Raw genomic sequence first — 18,928 nt, 5'->3', positions numbered from 1 at the left:
CGTTGTTATGATCAGTGACCTATACTTTTTTGTAAAGCTCTCTATTGGAAGTTGCTTTGGATAAAATGTAATGTAAATGTAAGCTCAGGCAGTTTCATTCTGGAAACAAAACACACACACACACACAGGCAGACACTCAAACACAGATTTCATTCACACACACATATATGCAGTTCAACTTTGTCAGAAGACATCATAAAGGATATATAAAGCACTTTCATTTTATTTGATTCACACGTTTAATCAACTCGTGCAAATATACATTTACTCTCACCCACCCAGCAATTAATCACACAATACACACACACACACTTTCACTCACTCACTCATTACTTCACTCACTAGACAGTGATAGTACAACTGCCCTTGTTGCTATGCAATAGTAATATTTTGACCTACTGAAGTCCAGGTCCAATCATGCATCAGCCCCACTGTTGGTCCCACCCCTCTGACCACTCTGCTACTCCCACTGGTTCAGCAAACCGTCACTTACTACCCTTCAACCAATCCTGGGCCAGTATTTCCCTCTTTCCTTTGGCACATTCAACCCCAGTGTTTATTCCTGCCAAACGATTGGTGGAGGGCTATCAGTCAGTTTCCATGTGACAGGGGTTACTTCCTGTTTCCTGTGCAGCCCGGTACAGCTTCAGGAAGTCCCTGTATCTCCGAGTGCAGCCAAGCCACGCCTCCCCAAAGTGAATTGCCCCGGTGACAAGAAGCTCCTCCCCCTTTCTTTCCGCCCCCACACCACACGGCAGGGGCGCGATCAGAGTGATGCTCAAGCCCCGCCCTCTGGCCCCGCTCCTTGCAAACATCCCACCCTTTTGGCGGAACAGTCGCGTCAGTTCCATGGAAACGGAGTGGTAGTCTGCGACCGGCGACAAGGAGCTCTTTTCGCCACGGATTCTACCCCGGCCCACTGTAGGAGTAGGAGAGGGGGGAGAGAAGGGAGAGGGGGGAGAGAGGAGGGGGGAGATATGAAGAAAGGACATGGATTAGCTATACATTTTTTCTACCAGTAAAACAGCAAGCAGTTACTACACATGCTAGTGTGTGTATACTGTATGTGTGTGCCTGTATATGTCTGTGTATGTGTGTGTCTGTATGTGTGTGTTTGTCTAGTCACCAATGTCGCTGGTACACACAGCCATGAGGACTTCTTCATCTGAACAGTGTTTACAGGAGGCTGAAAGAGTCACACAGGAGAGAAGAGCATGATGAACACACAGACACACAGCCTGATGCTATCAACCAATCATGATGAACACACAGACACACAGCCTGATGCTATCAACCAATCACGTCCTCCGCCCTGGTGGCCTACCCACAATGCTGTTCTCTGGGGAATCTGATTGACAGCTGCTAGATGATTGTCTGACCTATGGTCTTGACCCTGCCATGACCCTTGATTGGTCTGCTTGTTTATATATATGTCAGGGGAGAGATAAGTGTTAGGAGGAGGAAGGGGAGAGGGAGGGACAGACTGGGAGGGCGAGAGAGGGAGAGATGGAGGTATGAAAGAGACATGGTGAGGGGAGAGGAAGGTGTGTGTGTGTGTGTGTGTGGACAGCCTACCTGTGTCAGCTCCCAGGTAGGGGTGACTGAGAGTCCAGACGGAGGGACTGTTCACCAGCTCATACTGGAACGCCAGCGTCTCCCTGCCCACGTCCCTCCGGCTCACTGCCTCCACAAACAGCGCCCCCTCTGCCAGGCTGAAGCACTGCACCCTGGCCCCCTGCTGCCCCTCCCCCAGCAACAGTCTCAGCTGCCCAGCCCGCTCCACATACACCTGGGCCCCCTGGGAGTCGGCCCGGGCCTTGATGCAAGCCTGGGGCCCCGGTGATGGCCCGCCCCCTGGAGGGGGCTCCGTGTTGGGCCGCAGGTTGACGACGAGGGCCCCCGTGGGGTAGAGCCACTCCAGGGACCCCTGGGAGCAGCGCAGGTAAACCTGCTCCACGTCCTGCTGGTGGGACTCATGGCTCAGACCACTGAAGGGGGGAGGAGGGGGAGGCAGGGGAGAAGGGGGGGGAGAGAGGAGAGGGGGGCAGGGGAGGAGGGGGGGAGGAGAGGAGAGAAGGGGGGGAGGAGGGAGGGGAGAGGGCAGAAGAGGTTCACCATATGACATCCCGGCACTGCCAAATGACGTTGTGTCCTTGGGCAAGGCACTTCACCCTATTTGCCTTGGGGAGGAATGTCCCTGTACTTACTGAAAGTCGCTCTGGATAAGAGCGTCTGCTAAATTACTAAATGTAAAAAATGTAATGTAAATGATCTTACAAATTATTGTATTGTTCCATCGCGTACATAATCACACCTGTACTCAAAGAAACACGCGCTGCGTCAACAAAGGTTAACCCACACCTTATCTGTTGGCCGCGAACTTGAAAGAGTAACGTTGATAGTTAGGGCTCCGGTGAAGATAAGAAATGAGCCGCTACAAATTAAAGCGCTTAAATAATGGCTGGGCAGTGCCAGTGCCACTGTGCGCGTAGAGAGATCAAGAGACGATTACGACGTTGTTAGAAATTCGACGTTGTAAAATCTTTACAGACCCCAATCAGGCAAAGTGCGGAAAGTCTGGCTTTGCTTTAATGTTGTTATTTATGTTTTACGTTGGCGGCACGTCAAAGGCAGCGAACGCCATTTGACCAGTATCCATGGGTCAACCTCCCATTAGCGCGTGACATGTTTACAGGAAGGACGGTGCATGCGGGAGCCCACATCAATATGATACTGAACCTATAGGGCGAGGGCAGGCACGCGATCAGGACAGACGCTCGATCATTTAACAGACTCTTTTATTTATAAGAGACATGCACAGGGAAAATCTAGCCTATAACAACCTATTGATCTGCAGTCTAACACTTAACATAAATACCCACCCCATCATAAAAATGCTCAACACACACCTCGTTATTTGAGCACCGCTACGTCAAGTAATAAAGTAACTAACCCTAAAAACGTTATTTTACATGTAGATCCTTTCACCCTTTCTTCACTCGTTCACTCCTTAAACCTCGAGCTCCGGACGAGATCCGGTATCTGTTTTTGTTGATTGCAGCATGTCCCCGAAGCCCGTCTGACCTCACGCTCCACTCTTCCGTTAGTTTAATTAAATTCGAATAAGATTGATTAAATCGTTACTTTTAGAACATCGACAAAAGCAGCACACCAACTTGTTACGTTTACGTTATTGTTTTGGAGTATTTCCTTATTTCCTATTAAAGCATCTTCGACAAAATAAATCAAATGTTAATGTAAGATGGACTCACCTTCCTCGCCAGTTGCACTGGTCACTGGAGTACTGTGCCCCGACGCTGCTAAGCAACGAAGCCGCAATCCAGTGGGTTAACCACGGCCAGAGCATGTTCGCCTCCCCGCTAAGTCTACCCGGCCCCACGGAAGTCCAACTGCGGTCCAACTGCGCGTTACGCGAAACCTTAACCCACCGAGATATCCACGACCATTCTTGTGTCCGGTAATCAGGCTATTTGCATTTTCAGTTTAGAATTTACTTCCTCGTACGGCCAGTGTCATGTTAAGACGTTGTATCTGGTGGGACGGCTAGAGAAGCGGCCGCTGGAACTGAGGACCTTGGGGTCAATTATAAGTGCTGCTGCGCTCAAGCTCTTCAAGCGCCCGCGTCATCAGTCAGAGGCTCGTGCCAGCAGCTGACTGCAACTTCGCTCAAGTGACACGCGGCGCGCTTCTTGCAGCGTGTGTGTTTATGAGAAAGAGGGAGGGAAAGAGAGAGAGAGACACAGAGAGAGAGAGATAGAGAGAAAATAGCGAGAATTAGACAGAGAGAGAGGAGAGAAAGAAACAGAAACAGTTGTTCTCCCTGCTACATCCAAGGATTATTTGGGCCAAACCTCCAAGTACCCCGAAAGATCCATTCAGTCAACATTCCCAGTTTCTCACCACGAAGAGCAACCAAGATGTGTCTGTAAGTTTTATTTTAAAGCCTTATCGAACGGCTGACTTAACACAAAGTATTTCCTATTATTTCCTAAGAGTGCGTGTCGTCATCTGTAAAGGTTGTAGTGTTGGGCGTGTTCCCGGAGAACAGCCAGGTCACACTCCGGCTCTAAACGCCCACTTCTCGTGCGGTTTTCCCGTGAGAAAACAGTGGGAACAGCTACCGTTAAACCAACTCGCCACATTCCCCCGCACGGTCAGGGCAATGTAATGCATTTCGACCAACAATGAAAAATACCTACAGACCCCCCTTTTTGTCCCCTCCCTTTCTATGTCACACACACACACACACACACACACACACACACACACACACACACACACACACACACACACACACACACACACACACACACACACACACACACACACACACACACACACACACACACACACACACACACACACACACACACACACACACACACACAGTTAAAGTATACCTAAAACAATAGGTAAAACAGCAGTGATATGTGTAAATAAGATTGATGTAATCAATCTTATTTCCAATCGCCTACATTGTAACATGTGAATTGTCTTAACCTAATACAAGATTGATAGTATACTTATACAATGAATGAGATAGTCACACTTTAACACAGATAGAGGGGATATGGGAGAAAGAGAAAGAATTACACAGAAATAAAGACAGAGAAAGAGAGTAGGAGAGAGGCAGAGAGAGAGAGAGAGAGGGTAGGAAAGGCAGAGAGAGGCAGAGAGAGAGGCAGAGAGAGAGAGTTGAGCTCAGACAGCTGTGCTGACATGCTGTCCACCATCTTAGATGTTTACAGACATTGACCTTTGACCCTCCAGACAATTTATCTCTTCTTATCCAAGTGCTGTCACCTGGCTCTCACCCCATCCCCCTCTCTCTCCCCCCACCCACCCCCACCCCCTCCCTCCTCAGTTAAAGTGGCAGTAGTCCAGTGCCTCAGTCAGATGGAGAGAGTTGAGGTTCTCTTCCAGCCCTCCCCCCGTCAGGTCCTGCAGTGGAGGTAGAGAAGAGAGGGAGGGGGGGAGAGAGAGAAGGGAGGGGGAGGGGAGAGAGAGAGAAGGGAGGGGAGAGAGAGAGAGAGAGAGAGAGAGAAGGGAGGGGGAGGGGAGAGAGAGAGAAGGGAGGGGGAGAGAGAGAGAAGGGAGGGGAGAGAGAGAGAAGGGAGGGGAGAGAGAGAGAGAAGGGAGGGGAGAGAGAGAGAAGGGAGGGGGAGGGGAGAGAGAGAGAGAGAGAGAGAAGGGAGGGGGAGGGGAGAGAGAGAAGGCAGGGGGGGAGAGAGAGAGAAGGGAGGGGGGGAAGAGAGAATGGAGGGGGGGGGGAGAGAAGAGAGGAGGCCGAACAGAAAGGAAGGAGAAGAGAAAGATAAAAGAAAGGAAGATAGCAAAAGAAAGGGAGAGAAAAGGAGAGAGAGACAAGAGAGGAAAAGAGAGAAAGGGAGACAGACAGAAAATCCTTATTGAATCAGGGCCAGAATATCCTGTTGCATCACGTCCTACATGCTCTAAAGACACATGCCCCAGATGTGTGTGTGTTAGTAACTCCACGTGCCCTAAGGGTGTGTGTGAGAGAGTGTGTGTCTGTGTGTACATATGTGTGAGTGTTTGTGTGTGTGTGATGGAATCCAGATCTCAATGTCGTCGGATTGGATAATTACTGCTCCCAATTCCCATAATTGACCAATTAGAAACCCAGGGAGGCGAGGCTAGTGCTCATTTGATGTTAGACTATCACAGGGTGATTATCAGGCACTGTGTGTGTGTGTGTGTGTGTGTGTGTGTGTGTAACTGAGAAGTGAGGGGGGAAAGTGTGTGTGTTTGAGAGAAAAACAGAGAGAGTATATCAGAGACAGAGAGAAAATAGTGAGTGCATGAATATGAATGTAACATTCACTCATGTAAAAAAAAAAAAGGGAAGATTCAGCCAGCAAATATGGCCAGAGACTGGGAGGCTGTGTGTGTGTGTCTAGGTGTGTGTGTGTCTAGGTGTGTGTGTGTGTGTGTGTCGGTTTGTTAAGGTCAACACTGGTCACAACAACAGTGATTACTGTGCAGATATCACAGTGCTGTCTCTGCCCATTTCCTGTTTGGCTGGACTGCATGTGTGTGTGTGTGGGGGGGTCTTTGTGTGTGTGTGTATCCATGTCTATGTTTGTGTCTAGGTGTGTGTTTCCATGCCCATGTGTGTGTTTATGTCTGTGTGTGTCTGTGTGTGACTATGTGTGTGTCTAGGTGTGTGTGTCTGTGTGTGTTCATTGTTCCTGATCATATCTCCCTGCGGTCACTTATCTCGCAAGTGATGTAATGAGTGAGGGTGTGTGGCAGGCACAGGACGCACACACACGCACGCACACACACACACACACGCACACACACACACTCTTAACCCACCAGTTTGACACAGACTATGAAGGGAGGAGAGGCGTCTCTGTAGTGGAGAACTGGAACCCTGGGTTTAGGCTTCTCCTGGGGGGAGAGGGGGGGAGAGAGGGGGGGAGAGACAAGAGGGGGAGAGATGGATGAGGGGGAGATGGAGGGAGGGAGAGGGGGGAGGGAGAGAGAGAGGACGAGATAGAGAGGTAAAGAGAGAGTGAGTGAGACAGAGAGGACAGTGAGATGGGAGTAAGCTGTGTTTTCATGAGATATCTGGTGTCCCTCTCCCTCTCTCTCCTCCCTCCCTCTCTATCTCTCCTCCCTCCCTCCCTCTCTCTCCTCCCTCCCTATCTCCCCTCCCATCTCTCTCCTCCCTCCCTATCCCTCCTCCCTCCCTATCCCTCCTCCCTCCCTATCTCTCCTCCCTCCCTATCTCTCCTCCTATCTCTCTCTCTCACCTTAGAATCTTCATAGGTGTAAAAACCTTTCCGGATCTTGTTTGCATCCACATCACAAAACGCTGTCACCTAAAACACACACACACTAAAATTAGGCCGGAGTGTCCTCAAGCCAAACACACTATTTCAATAGTAGCAACATGAAACTATTTTTTTTAAGAACAACCTATACCTTCTTCTGATTGGCTGGGCTCAAACAGCGGTAGAGTCTCCGCCCCTGTTTCCCAGCATTCCATATGGTGAAGGCTTCCCATTGGCTGAGAACTCTTTCCTGCAGGAAGGACACACGTAGGTTCCATATGGTCTCCCTGGAAGAACACAGACACACACACGTTCAAACACACACACAAACACAGGATGAGAGAGGGAGGATAAGGGGTGAGGGAGGGAGAGAGAGAGGAGGGAGAGAGTAAGAAAGAGAGAGAGACAGAGAGAGAGGGGAGACAGAGAGAGAGAGAGAGAGAGAGAGGGGGGAGGGACGATGAGGCAGAGAGAGGAGTTGTGAGGAGGGGAGGTAGAGAATGGAGGAAGGAGATCTAGGAATAGACTGATAAGACATAAATAGAAAGATGAAAGAGAGAGATAAGGAGGTGAAGGAGTGCTTGAGCAAGGGCAGGAATAGCAGAGTAGGACGGAGGGAAGGACGGAGGGATGACAGGAAAGGAGGGATGACAGGGAGGGGAGGTGTGAAAGAAGGAAGGAAAGAGAGGTCCTCTCCTTTGGTGTATTTACAGACACTGGCTTTCCGCTGCGCATGTCTTACGTGTGTGTCCTCCCCACCCGACCCCTACACACACACGGTCTTCTGTACCATGACCTTGTGGAGACAACGATAAGGAATGTCAACCCCCAGCTCCGGCCCCAGGACCAGCCCCCAGCCCCAGGACCAGCCCCCGCCCCGGCCCCAGCCCCAGGACCAGCCCCCGCCCCGGCCCCAGCCCCAGGACCAGCCCCCAGCCCCAGGACCAGCCCCAGCCCCGGCCCCAGGACCAGCCCCCGCCCCGGCCCCAGCCCCAGGACCAGTCCCCAGCCCCAGGACCAGCCCCGGCCCCAGGACGAGCCCCCGCCCCGGCCCCAGCCCCAGGACCAGCCCCCAGCCCCAGGACCAGCCCCAGCCCCAGCCCCTGGAATACCTGTCAGGACACTGTCAGGGTTAGGGTTAGTGTTGTGTCTTACTCCAGGACTGAGTGTGTGGCAGCTTGCTCGTGGTAGCGGTAAACTAACAGGCACTGGTCGACTCTGGCCACGCCCCCTCCCCGACGAAGACTCTGGTAGAAGAAGAGCAGGTCTTCTGGAACTCCCTGAGGAGAGGAGGAAGAGGAGGGAGAGGAGGAAGAGGAGGGAGAGGAGGGAGAGGAGGAAGAGGAGGGAGAGGAGGGAGAGGAAGAAGAGGAGGGAGAGGAGGAAGAGGAGGGAGAGGAGGGAGAGGAGGGAGAGGAGGGAGAGGAGGGAGAGGTACGGAAGGAGGAGAGGTACAGTCATTTGTAATGCTCTAAATGTGTTTGTAAGAGAGACAAGGATTAAAAGAGAGGAGAAAAAGAAATGGAGAGAGAGAGAGACAGAGGGAGAGAGAGACAGAGGGAGAGAGACAGAGGGAGAGGGAGAGAGACAGAGGGAGAGACAGAGGGAGAGAGAGAGAGGGAGAGAGAGAGAGAGAAGGGGCGTGGTTTCACCTTGCCTCCCTCGTCGAAGGTTCCGACTGTCTCAAACCATTCCCGGGAGCAGAACCAGGTTGGCATGACAACGGTGGGTCCGTGTGAGGTGTACACCTATAACATTTTAAAAGGATTTAAAAGAGAAAGAGAGCGAGAGTGTGTGTGAGTGTGTAGTTGCGGGGTAGTCTAACTGATTTTCATCACAGATGAGAAAACTAGAGAAAAACATCTGGATTTTGTAGAGCCAACAGCTGGACTACATCCCCTGTGTGTGTGTGAGTGTGTGTATGTGAGTGTGTGTATGTGAGTGTCTGTGTGTGAGTGTCCTCCCACATCCCTCTCTCTACCCACTCAAACATTTTGCTGATGTCAGCTCAGAGAGAGCGAGAGAGAGAGAGAGACAGAGGGAGAGAGAGAGAAACAAAAACTTGGCCATCTGGATCGATGACTTCACTCTTGCTGTCGTCCATGAAATAGAATATCGTATAAATATTCTGGAACATCTGCTAAGGTCTGAGAGACCTGTGTGTGTGTGTGTGTGTGTGTTTCAGAGAACGTGTGTGTGTTTATGAGAGAGGAATGTGAGTGTGTTTGCCCACTTGTCCATTCCGACCCTGTGTTTCCGTGGAAACTGGGGGCTCCAGGTACACATCCTGTTTCTATTCGACCGCCTGGCACATGACCCCTCACACACACATACACACACACACTAACCCTCTCACACACACACATATAGCCACAACTATCCCACCCCTGCCCCACATACACACACACACTCACACACACACACACACAACCCCTACACCTGACACACACACACACACCTGTGTGTTGAGCTGGGCCTGTGTGAGGGAGTTGATCCAGCGAGTGTAGCGCTCAGTAGATCCCTCTGGATCCCTGCGAACGCAGCAGCCAATCAGCTGTCAGGAAGGACACAGTGGATCAGCTGTGTGTGACATCACTGATCAATAATCAATAACAACATTAGAAGCTGAGAGAGATGGGTGGACGGATGGACAGATAGATGAGTACGTAGAGAGAGAGGGAGGGAGAGAGAGTACGTACAGTGTTAGGGTGATAGAGAGAGGGAGAGAGAGAGAGTACGTACTGTGTTAGGGTGATAGAGAGAGGGAGAGAGAGAGAGTACGTACTGTGTAAGGGTGATAGAGAGAGGTAGAGAGAGAGTACTTACTGTGTTAGGGTGATAGAGAGAGGGAGATAGAGAGAGTATGTACTGTGTTAGGGTGATAGAGAGAGGAAGAGAGAGAGAGAGAGGGAGAGAGGGAGGGAGGGAGCGTACTGTTTTAGGGTGAGAGAGAGAGAGAGAGAGAGAGAGAGAGAGGAGGAGGAGAGAGGGAGGAGAGGTAGAGGGAGAGAGAGAGAGGGAGGAGAGAGAGAGGGAGAGAGAGAGAGGGAGAGGGAAAGAGTACTTACTGTGTTAGGGTGAAGAAGGGAGGCCTCATATTGCAGACGGATTCTCTGTGGCATCATGACATCATCCTGAAAACACACACACAAACATTTACACACACACACACTCTTACCCTCACCCTCGCCAACACTTAAAACTCACTGCGTCCTGGAAGCACAGGTGGGATCCACAGCTTTGAGACACCGCCCGGTTCTTGGCAAAACCCACTGGAGACACACACACACACACACACATATACACACACACAGGAGTTAGAGAGTACCTTACACACACACATCACATTCTACATCGCTCGCAAACACACGAGTAGCAGAGTAGGGTCATGGACTGGTGTTGTGATTAACAGGGCTACGGTTCAGGGAGCTAACACAGTCTTTAGACAGGAATATCTACTGACCTCCTCTGGGGTGGGCGGAGCTATGGCCCGACATCACCATGGCAACACCGCTCTCCTCCAGCCTGTCTCTCCAGCTTTCTATGATGGCCCTGGAGTCATCCTGAACACACACACACACAACTGCATGAACTGGGAATAAGGCAGATGTCCGAGTGTGTAAAAGGAGTCAGGTGGCTGAGCGGTTAGAGAATTGGGATAGTGGGATCAGAAGGTCGCTGGTTCAATTCCCAGCCGTGTCAAATGACGTTGTGTCTTTGGGCAAGGCACTTCACCCTACTTGCCTTGGGGAGAATGTCCCTGTACTTAATGTAAGTCGCTCTGGATAAGAGTGTCTGCTAAATGACTAAATGTAAATGACTAAATGTAAATGTATCCTCATGCTTACCCCAACACTCACTCACACACCCTCACACTTTACACATCCTCACACACACTCACGGTGCTGGCGTCGTCGTAGACCGACAGTTCCATGGAACCGGTGAAGTCCTGATGCAGCAGGCCCTGCAGACAGTCTCCCAGCCAGCCGGAGGCGTTGTGCATCGGCACTATGACGGACTGGACACACGAGGAAGAGGAACCTTTATATTCAAGTTGTAGTTGATATTTACAGTGCGTATTTAAGAAAGAATGTGTGTAACAGGTGTCATCAGTGATGCCATTAGAACAGCGACCCCTGGTCACAGTTTTCGGTAGGTCACCGATTTCGGTACAACACCGGTATTTACACTGAAGAGTAATTTTAACTGATTTAACAGATTGCACCAGGACTATTGTGTCACGTATTAATTTAGTCAAAATACCGGGTCCATACAGGGTTGTTACCTACCACGTCCACAGTCCTCCTTGCCTCCCCGCCTCCATCCACACCTCCCGGAATCACCGGAAGACTCCCCCGTGTTCTCGTGCGAAGGCGTTTAGCAGGGACGTAATCTGTGTCCTTATCCGCTGCCGCGAGGACGGGGAAGTCACCGCTTCTCATCTGAACGCGATACTGATTTCCCAACAGTCTACCTAATTTCGGAAATGTGGGCGGATGTGAGGGCAATGCCGGTTAAATGAATGGAACAACGTGGTATTCGGTAGAGTTTAACACGTGAGATAGTCACGATGAACGCCACATCCATTCGGACGGTACTTAGCGGTAAATACAACAACTTCCTCACGTGTTTAATGGGCGAAATAACCAAGATAGCTGGTCTTGAATTTCGATGTCAATGGCTGGGAGCACGTTAGAAGGCGAGTTGTCATAACTCCACACAGCCTTACTTCCGCAAACATGCAATCCGTAGTCAAACATTGGTCGAGGCGAAAACACGGACAAGCCTATCATTCGCTTCATTTGCAATCAGTCAGGAACCGCCTTCTTCAACTGTCAATGGAATCCAAACAGAAACACGCAGTTTTATTTTCTTACTTTCCCGTGTGTTCACAGGAAACATACATTACTAAAGCTACTTTACAATAAATGCATATGACAGAAATGTCTGAGAGTTGAGCTGAAGTTAATTTAGCACAGCAGAAAAGTACAAGAACGGGGTCTTAAATCAGTTAATAAAATGACGTCAGCTTCTTCCCAATACGTTATTCTTAAACAATGTAAACACGAGCCTACACTCTGTCTCTACATCTTGGAGGTAATCCATCTTTTTGACATTGCAGGTGGTGGATTTCTTGTTGGTGTTGGCAGTGTGTGAGTGTGTGTGTGTCAGCTGAAACAGATGGGTTCAGTGTGTGTGTGTGTGTGTGTCTGTGAAGCGTATTGAAGCGTAGAGCAGAGTTAGATAAATATTAGAGTTACGGTTCTCCATGGTTGAGTCACACATTCACGCTGTACACACACACACACAAGCACGCTGTACACACACATTCACACACACACACACACACACACACACACAAAGATACACAGTGTAGTAACAACACATTGTCTAAACTGAAAAAGAAAGAACAGAATAGTCTTAAAGTCAGCCCCCCCCACACACACACACACCACACAGTTTGGGTGATTAGGAAACAGGAAGTAATTGAACCACACCTGCAGTCTGGACTCTGTTTGCTCCACCACACTTCCTGCACACAATCCCTTCATCCTAGTGTGTGTGTGTTGGGTGTGTATTTGTGCGTGTCTCCCCTCTCTGGGTGTGCTAATGTGTTCCATATTGGCAGCCATTTTGGTGTGGGTGATTACTGTTTATCACTCCTCAGAGCAGCACCAAGTAGTCTAGCGTGTGTGTGTGTTTGAACACTCAAGGAAATATTTGCAATCAAGGCCAGTCTTGAGTATCCCCAGGTTTATAAGAACCCCATTAAGAAAAGTGATACAGGCTATATATCTGTACACACACACACTCATGCACACACACACACACACACACACACACACACACACTCATGCACACACACCTACACACACTATTCCTTGCTGTTACTGGTAGTGGAAGTGTTCCCTCTAGTGGCATGGAAGCTCAACCCGTCTGTGACCTCTACACCCCTTTACTGACGAATGAGGACACGTGTGTGATCACACAAACACATACAGAAGATACATATTCTTATTCAAATGCAAACACCATCCATTTATTAATATTTATTAGTAGATGGATCCACTGGTGTGTGTATGTGTGTGAGCGAGCAAGGGGGGCTGGAGAATAAATCATTCATGCGCTCAGTGAAGAACACCAGTAGTGTGTGTGTGTGTCTGTGTGTGTGTCTATAGATGTGTGCGCAGTGTGAATGTGTCTGTATGTACAGTACGTGTGTATGTCTGTATGTGTGTGTGTAATGTGTGTGTGTACTGTGTATACATACATATACATTTTATTCCAGAGTTCATTTTAGCAGCCAGGGTGTCTAGAGACCAATCCATACATCCAGTTGATTGTAGAGGTCCAGTTTACATCCAGTCACAATTCTTAATCCAGATTATTCATCCAGATTATTCATCCAGATTATTCATCCAGATTACGATTCCAGAAAGGGGCAGCAGAGTCTCTCTCTTCAGAGTCGGGTGATATGAGGAAGGGTCGGTGATGTCATAGTGCTCTGACATTCTCCCGGAAGTGATGTCACAACGACTCAATATTCCTCCCTCCTGGTTCTATCCCAGTGACTCCCTGTGTCCTGCCCCACCCCCTCCCCCACCCTTCCACTCCATCTTTCAGAGGAAGGGGTTGTGGCTGTGTGTGTGAAGAGAGGGGTGCTGGGCGGGGCGGGGGGAGAGGGGGAGAAGAGGCTGGGGGAGGTTGGCGGGGAGGCCCAGGAGGCCCGCAGGGGGCTGGGTGAGGGAGGAGGGGAGGGCGGAGGGCTGGTGGAGGAGGGGCAGGGGCAGGGAGGGGCTGTAGGGCAGCATATGGGGGGGCAGGGGGGAGGTGGAGCGGGGGCGCATCTGGTTTAGGGTGAGGCGGGGCTGGTCGCTGTGGAAGGGGTTGGTGGGGGAGGGGGTGCTGAGACCTGGAGAGGGGGGAGAGGGAGGAAGAGAGAGAGAAGTGAATATGAGTGTGCATCTGTGTGTGTGTTTCTGTGTGAGTGTGTCTGTGTGTTACCTGAGAGGAAGGGGTTGTGCGTCTTGGCGGGGGGGTTGAGTGGTATGAGGGCGTCCAGGTTGACAAGCGACGCCCCCCTCGCGCCCAGGAAGGCTTCAGGGGTGCGGCACATGCGTGGGGGCGGGGCGCCGAAGGGGGGCTCCAGGTGGGAGAGGTGGAACATCTCTGGGCTACCCCCCCCCCGCCCGTTCACCAGTACCCTCACAGGGGGGTCGGCAAAACAGTCTGGAGGGAGAGGTGGAGGTGGGAGATCATACATTAATAGAAATTAACAGACAGACAGGCAGACAGACACAGACGGACAGACAGGTAATCAGACAGACAGACAGACGGACAGACAAGTAATCAGACAGGCAGACAGATGGACAGACTGACAGGCAGACAAGCAGACAGACAGGCAGACAGACAGGTAATCAGACAGACAAGCAGGTAAGTTCCACCTGTGGGGCTGCCAGTTTGAGGGGTGGAGACTGTTTGTCCTCCTTCCTGTTTAGGCTCCTCCCCCTGGACGGAGAAGGGATCAGCTCCTGAAAGATCCCAAAACTCAGTGTAAGTGTGTGTGTGTATAGGACTGAGTGTGTGTGCAGGAATGTGTGTGTGTGTAGGACTGAGTGTGTGTGCAGGAGTGTGTGTGTGTGTAGGACTGAGTGTGTGTGCAGGAGTGTGTGTGTACCTGTGAGGGTCGGGCTGTCCCAGTCTATGTCCTGGGGCCTGGGGGAGGAGGGAGGAGCTTCCCAGTGTTCTTTGGGAGAGTGTAACGAAGCCCAGGGATTGGACGGGTTTATTGGAGGTGGGCGAGACAGCCAGGGACTACCATCACAGGAGTGCTGGACTGAATTTCTGTTGAGAGGATAGAGAGAGAGAGAGAGCGAGAGAGAGAGAGAGAGAGAGAGGGAGGGGAGATAGAGAGAGGGGGAGAGAGAGAGAGAGAGAGAGGGAGGGAGGGGGAGAGAGAGAGGGGAGAGAGAGGGAGGGGGAGAGAGAGAGAGGGAGAGTGAGAGAGAGGGGGAGAGAGAGGGAGGGGGAGAGAGAGAGAGAGTGAGAGAGAGAGGGAGAGAGAGGGAGGGGGAGAGAGAGAGAGAGGGAGGGGAGAGAGAGAGAGAGAGTGAGAGGAAGGGGAGGGGGAGAGAGAGAAAGGGGAGAGAAGGAGGGGAGAGAGAGAGAGAGAGGGAGGGAGAGTTGAGAGAGGGAGAGAGAGGGAGGGAGGGAGAGAGAGAGTGATGGAGAGAGAGATGGAGAGAGGGAGGGAGAAAGATGTAAAGAGAGAAATAGTGTGTGTGCGTGTGTTTGTGGTGTGTGTGTGCCACTCACCTATGAATCCCAGGGGTCGGTGTTGATGTCGCAAGTGGGCGGAGCTTCCCATGGGTCCTCCTGGGGGGCGGGCTTCAGAGGGGAAGTACAAATATGGCAACCAGGTCCAACATGGCCGACTAGAGAAACAGGAACAGGATCCTGTGGCGTAAATGTGTCCTTCCCAACATGCATCGGCACACACACACACACTTAAACACACACACACACACACACACACTTAAACACACACACACACACACACTTAAACACACACACACACACACACTTAAACACACACACACACACACACTTAAATACACACACACACACTTAAACACACACACTTAAACACACACACACACACACTTAAACACACACACACACACACACTTAAACACACACACACACACACACACACACACTTAAACACACACACTTAAACACACACTTAAACACACACACTTAAACACACACTTAAACACACACACTTAAACACACACACTTAAACACACACACTTAAACACACACACTTTAACACACACACACTTAACACACACACTTAAACACACACACTTTAACACACACACACACACTTAAACACACACACTCTAAAACGTAATTCTTCACACCACACCATATTCTAAACGAATCTCCCAGTTACAATGAAGCCTCTAAACTCATCTCTCTGTGTGCATCCCTACTCTCTGTGTGCATCCCTACTCTCTGTGTGCATCCCTACTCTCTGTGTGTGCATCCCTACTCTCTGTGTGCATCCCTACTCTCTGTGTGCATCCCTACTCTCTCTGTGTGCATCCCTACTCTCTCTGTGTGCATCCCTACTCTCTGTGTGCATCCTACTCTCTGTGTGCATCCCTACTCTCTCTGTGTGCCATCCCTACTCTCTGTGTGCATCCCTACTCTCTCTGTGTGCATCCCTATCTCTCTGTGTGCATCCCTACTCTCTGTGTGCATCCCTACTCTCTCTGTGTGCATCCCTACTCTCTGTGTGCATCCCTACTCTCTCTGTGCATCCCTACTCTCTGTGTGCATCCCTACTCTCTGTGTGTGCATCCCTACTCTCTGTGTGCATCCCTACTCTCTGTGTGCCATCCCTACTCTCTGTGTGCATCCCTACTCTCTGTGTGCATCCCTACTCTCTGTGTGCATCCCTACTCTCTGTGTGCATCCCTACTCTCTTTGTGCATCCCTACTCTCTGTGTGCATCCCTACTCTCTGTGTGCATCCTACTCTCTGTGTGCATCCCTACTCTCTTTGTGCATCCCTACTCTCTGTGTGCATCCCTACTCTCTTTGTGCATCCCTACTCTCTTTGTGCATCCCTACTCTCTGGTGCATCCCTACTCTCTTGTGTGCATCCCTACTCTCTGTGTGCATCCCTACACTCTCTGTGTGCATCCCTACTCTCTGTGTGCATCCCTACTCTCTTTGTTTTAAGGCAGCTGTGTCTGTTTTATGTAAGATTACAGAACTACATTGAAACATTTTCACAAATCCCTAAACCCCTCCATCAGTTATATCCCTCTCCACTCTATCCACCCCACCCATCTACCCTCCCTCCCTCCCTCCCTCTGTCACCAGAAGCATTGTATCAGGGAGTCAGGTGGCTGAGCGGTGAGGGAGTCGGACTAGTAATCCGAAGGTTGCCAGATCGATTCCCGGTCAAGTCAACTGACGTTGTGTCCTTGGCAAGGCACTTCACCCTACTTGCCTCGGGGGAATGTCCCTGTACTTACTGTAAGTCGCTCTGGATAAGAGCGTCTGCTAAATGACTAAATGTAAATGTATAAAAACCCAAAAGATGCTGATTGGTCGGAGTGCAGACCAATGAGAACGTGAGGTAGTGTGTGGTTTGGAGACAAGCAAGAATCCATCCTAGAAAATGTCATGTGGCTCTCAAGGTTAGATAGGGACGATGGAATTACCATTCCATACACACACAGACACAGATACACACACACATAGATACACACACATCCACACACTCTCACCCTCCCTGGGCCCTTGATTGCCTTTCTCTCCTCCTCTCGTCCGTGGAATTCTGTAACAGTGATTCGTCTCCTTGACAACAGCGCTGCACCTGCAGGAGCAACAGGATGACATCATCACATGATTACCATGGAGACGCTGTAGTCACACACAGAAGCTTTGGCACAGACAATAGTCACTGGTGTTTTCTTCTGCTAGTTAGATTTCACTGTTGAGAGGACAGACATATAGACAGCTAGACAGACAAACAGGTAGACAGACGGGCAGACAGACAGGTGACAGGAAGAGGAGGTGGAGGAGGAGGAAGGAGGGAGATGAAGGAGGAGTATCTACAGCAAGTGTGTGTGTGTCTGTGTGTGCGCTACCTTCTCGCTTTCCTCCCTGCTCATGGCCAGGGCCAGCTGCAGCTGCAGCTCCTCCTCCCCGCTGGTCTGGGGTCGGGCCTGCTCCAACTCCGACGCTTCCTGGGGGGAGGAGGAGGAGGCTGGGGGGAGGGGGAGGGAGGGGAGGGAGGAGAGGAGAGGAGGAGGCAGACAGGAGAGGGGGGAGAGGGGTGGGGGGCAGTTAAAGTTAAGGTTCTAAGTTAAAGTGGAGGAATGTAGTTAAAGGGGAGGTCTGTAGTTCAAGGGGAGGTATGTAGTTAAAGGGGAGGTCTGTAGTTAAAGGGGAGGTCTGAAGCGTCCACTCACAGTTAAAGGAGGAGGGAGAGGCCCTCGTGAGCGGCTGAACTCCTCCCCGTAGAGGACGGCCATGCTGGGCTGACTGCTCCTCCGGCCAGGGTGGTACGAGGGCGGCACGCCTCCGTACCCCACCCCTCCTCCCTCCCCCTCCCCCCCTCCTCCTCCCCCTCCTCCCACTCCCCCTCCTCCCCCCCTCCACCTCCTCCTCCTCCTCCTCCTCCCCCCTCCCCCCTCCCCCTCCTCCTCCTCCCTCCTCCTCCCTCCCCCGCTGCCTTCCCCCTGCCATGCGCTCCTTGGTCTTCAGCGCCTGGCTCCTCTCCTGGTGGAGCCGCTCCTCGTCCCTGAGCAGGCAGGCCAGCTGGCGGGACTTCTCCCGGACGTTGGCCCCCTGGTCGCGGCCGTCTCGGTCCACGTACTGGAAGTCTCGCAGCGTCTGAACCGGGACACGACAGGGAGAGATTCAGACTTTGTTTGACACGTTGACAGACTGGCAGACAGGCAGATAGACAGACAGGCAGACAGACAGGCAGTGTACCTGTATAGTGAAGGCATTCTCTCTGCACTGCTGTGCCACTCTCTCTGAGCGGTCTTCAACAGGTAGTCTAGCAGAGTCAGGGCCTAAAGACAGACAGACAGGTAGTCTCACAGTCAGGGCCTACTGGGGGTGTGTACAGCTATGTACAGGTGTGTACAGGTTGTGTACAGGTGTGTGTGCGGGGGTGTAACCTTGTAGACGTGGCGCCAGTTCTTGCCGCTGTCGTTCAGACGCTTCACACCATGCCCATGACCTCTGCGAACGCCACCACGTTGAAGGTCAGGTCGGCGATCTCTGACATCAGAGAGGAGGAGGGGCCCCAGGGGTCGTTGGAGGTCGCCTCCCGCACCTAGGAGCCACGGGATTGGTGGAGAGGATGGATACATGTATTTGGAATATGGACTGCTAATACCTGCACGTACATACACACAAACACACATCCACAGATACACTCGTACACACACCTCACACAGATACACACATACACCTCACACACATACCTCACACAGATACACACACCTTGATCTCCGCCTCTGAGTAGTTGTGAACGATGTTCTTCACCTGTCGACGTAGGGCTGAGGTCGTCAT

At 51.2% G+C, this 18,928-nt stretch overlaps 3 protein-coding genes across 6 annotated transcripts; all 3 read right to left on the bottom strand.

Moving 5' to 3' along the window:
• Positions 1 to 198: 198 nt before the first annotated feature.
• Positions 199 to 3,713, bottom strand: metrnlb (meteorin like, glial cell differentiation regulator b). The gene is made up of 4 exons (XM_067259420.1): positions 3,273 to 3,713; positions 1,576 to 1,988; positions 1,127 to 1,186; positions 199 to 919 (listed from the first exon to the last, which is right to left on the bottom strand). Exons 1-4 carry the CDS (start codon positions 3,365 to 3,367, stop codon positions 588 to 590), a joined length of 900 nt encoding a protein of 299 aa, XP_067115521.1. The 5' UTR covers positions 3,368 to 3,713; the 3' UTR covers positions 199 to 587.
• A 1,168-nt stretch (positions 3,714 to 4,881) lies between these two features.
• Positions 4,882 to 11,512, bottom strand: b3gntl1 (UDP-GlcNAc:betaGal beta-1,3-N-acetylglucosaminyltransferase-like 1). 4 transcript variants are annotated; one of them, XM_067259381.1, is made up of 12 exons: positions 11,111 to 11,512; positions 10,723 to 10,839; positions 10,285 to 10,384; positions 10,029 to 10,093; positions 9,890 to 9,955; positions 9,280 to 9,375; positions 8,474 to 8,569; positions 7,977 to 8,101; positions 6,973 to 7,108; positions 6,801 to 6,869; positions 6,361 to 6,435; positions 4,882 to 4,962 (listed from the first exon to the last, which is right to left on the bottom strand). In XM_067259381.1, exons 1-12 carry the CDS (start codon positions 11,261 to 11,263, stop codon positions 4,882 to 4,884), a joined length of 1,179 nt encoding a protein of 392 aa, XP_067115482.1. In that variant the 5' UTR covers positions 11,264 to 11,512. The 4 variants fall into 4 exon arrangements, with proteins under 4 accessions (XP_067115482.1, XP_067115484.1, XP_067115483.1 ...); XM_067259383.1 differs by lacking the exons at positions 10,723 to 10,839; positions 11,111 to 11,512 and having other exon boundaries at positions 9,280 to 9,352; positions 10,285 to 10,349; XM_067259382.1 differs by lacking the exons at positions 10,029 to 10,093; positions 10,723 to 10,839; positions 11,111 to 11,512 and having other exon boundaries at positions 10,285 to 10,374.
• A 1,929-nt stretch (positions 11,513 to 13,441) lies between these two features.
• Positions 13,442 to 18,928, bottom strand: epn3b (epsin 3b). Its single transcript, XM_067258956.1, is given in 14 exon segments — positions 13,442 to 13,734; positions 13,827 to 14,051; positions 14,267 to 14,353; positions 14,500 to 14,537; positions 17,128 to 17,216; positions 17,491 to 17,609; positions 17,815 to 17,839; positions 17,842 to 17,969; positions 18,079 to 18,238; positions 18,341 to 18,387; positions 18,390 to 18,423; positions 18,532 to 18,578; positions 18,581 to 18,689; positions 18,860 to 18,928. Coding segments are annotated over 14 exon segments (1,470 nt in total).

Source organism: Osmerus mordax, chromosome 21, assembly GCF_038355195.1.
Source record: "Osmerus mordax isolate fOsmMor3 chromosome 21, fOsmMor3.pri, whole genome shotgun sequence".
Lineage (NCBI taxonomy): Eukaryota > Metazoa > Chordata > Actinopteri > Osmeriformes > Osmeridae > Osmerus > Osmerus mordax.
The sequence above is the reverse complement of the archived record's forward strand: the minus strand, read 5'-3'. Positions and strand labels throughout refer to the sequence as shown.

Coding starts and splice junctions, on each gene's coding strand:
- b3gntl1 (XM_067259381.1), bottom strand. CDS start 11,263: ATGAGAAGCGGTGACTTCCCCGTCCTCGCGGCAGCGGATAAGGACACA. Junction 10,840..11,110: donor CAAGGAGGACTGTGGACGTG/GTAGGTAACAAC, acceptor TCGTGTGTCCAG/TCCGTCATAGTGCCGATGCA. Junction 8,102..8,473: donor CCTTCGACGAGGGAGGCAAG/GTGAAACCACGC, acceptor TCCTCTCCTCAG/GGAGTTCCAGAAGACCTGCT.
- metrnlb (XM_067259420.1), bottom strand. CDS start 3,367: ATGCTCTGGCCGTGGTTAACCCACTGGATTGCGGCTTCGTTGCTTAGC. Junction 1,187..1,575: donor CTACCTGGGAGCTGACACAG/GTAGGCTGTCCA, acceptor TGACTCTTTCAG/CCTCCTGTAAACACTGTTCA. Junction 920..1,126: donor TGTGTGTACCAGCGACATTG/GTGACTAGACAA, acceptor CTACTCCTACAG/TGGGCCGGGGTAGAATCCGT.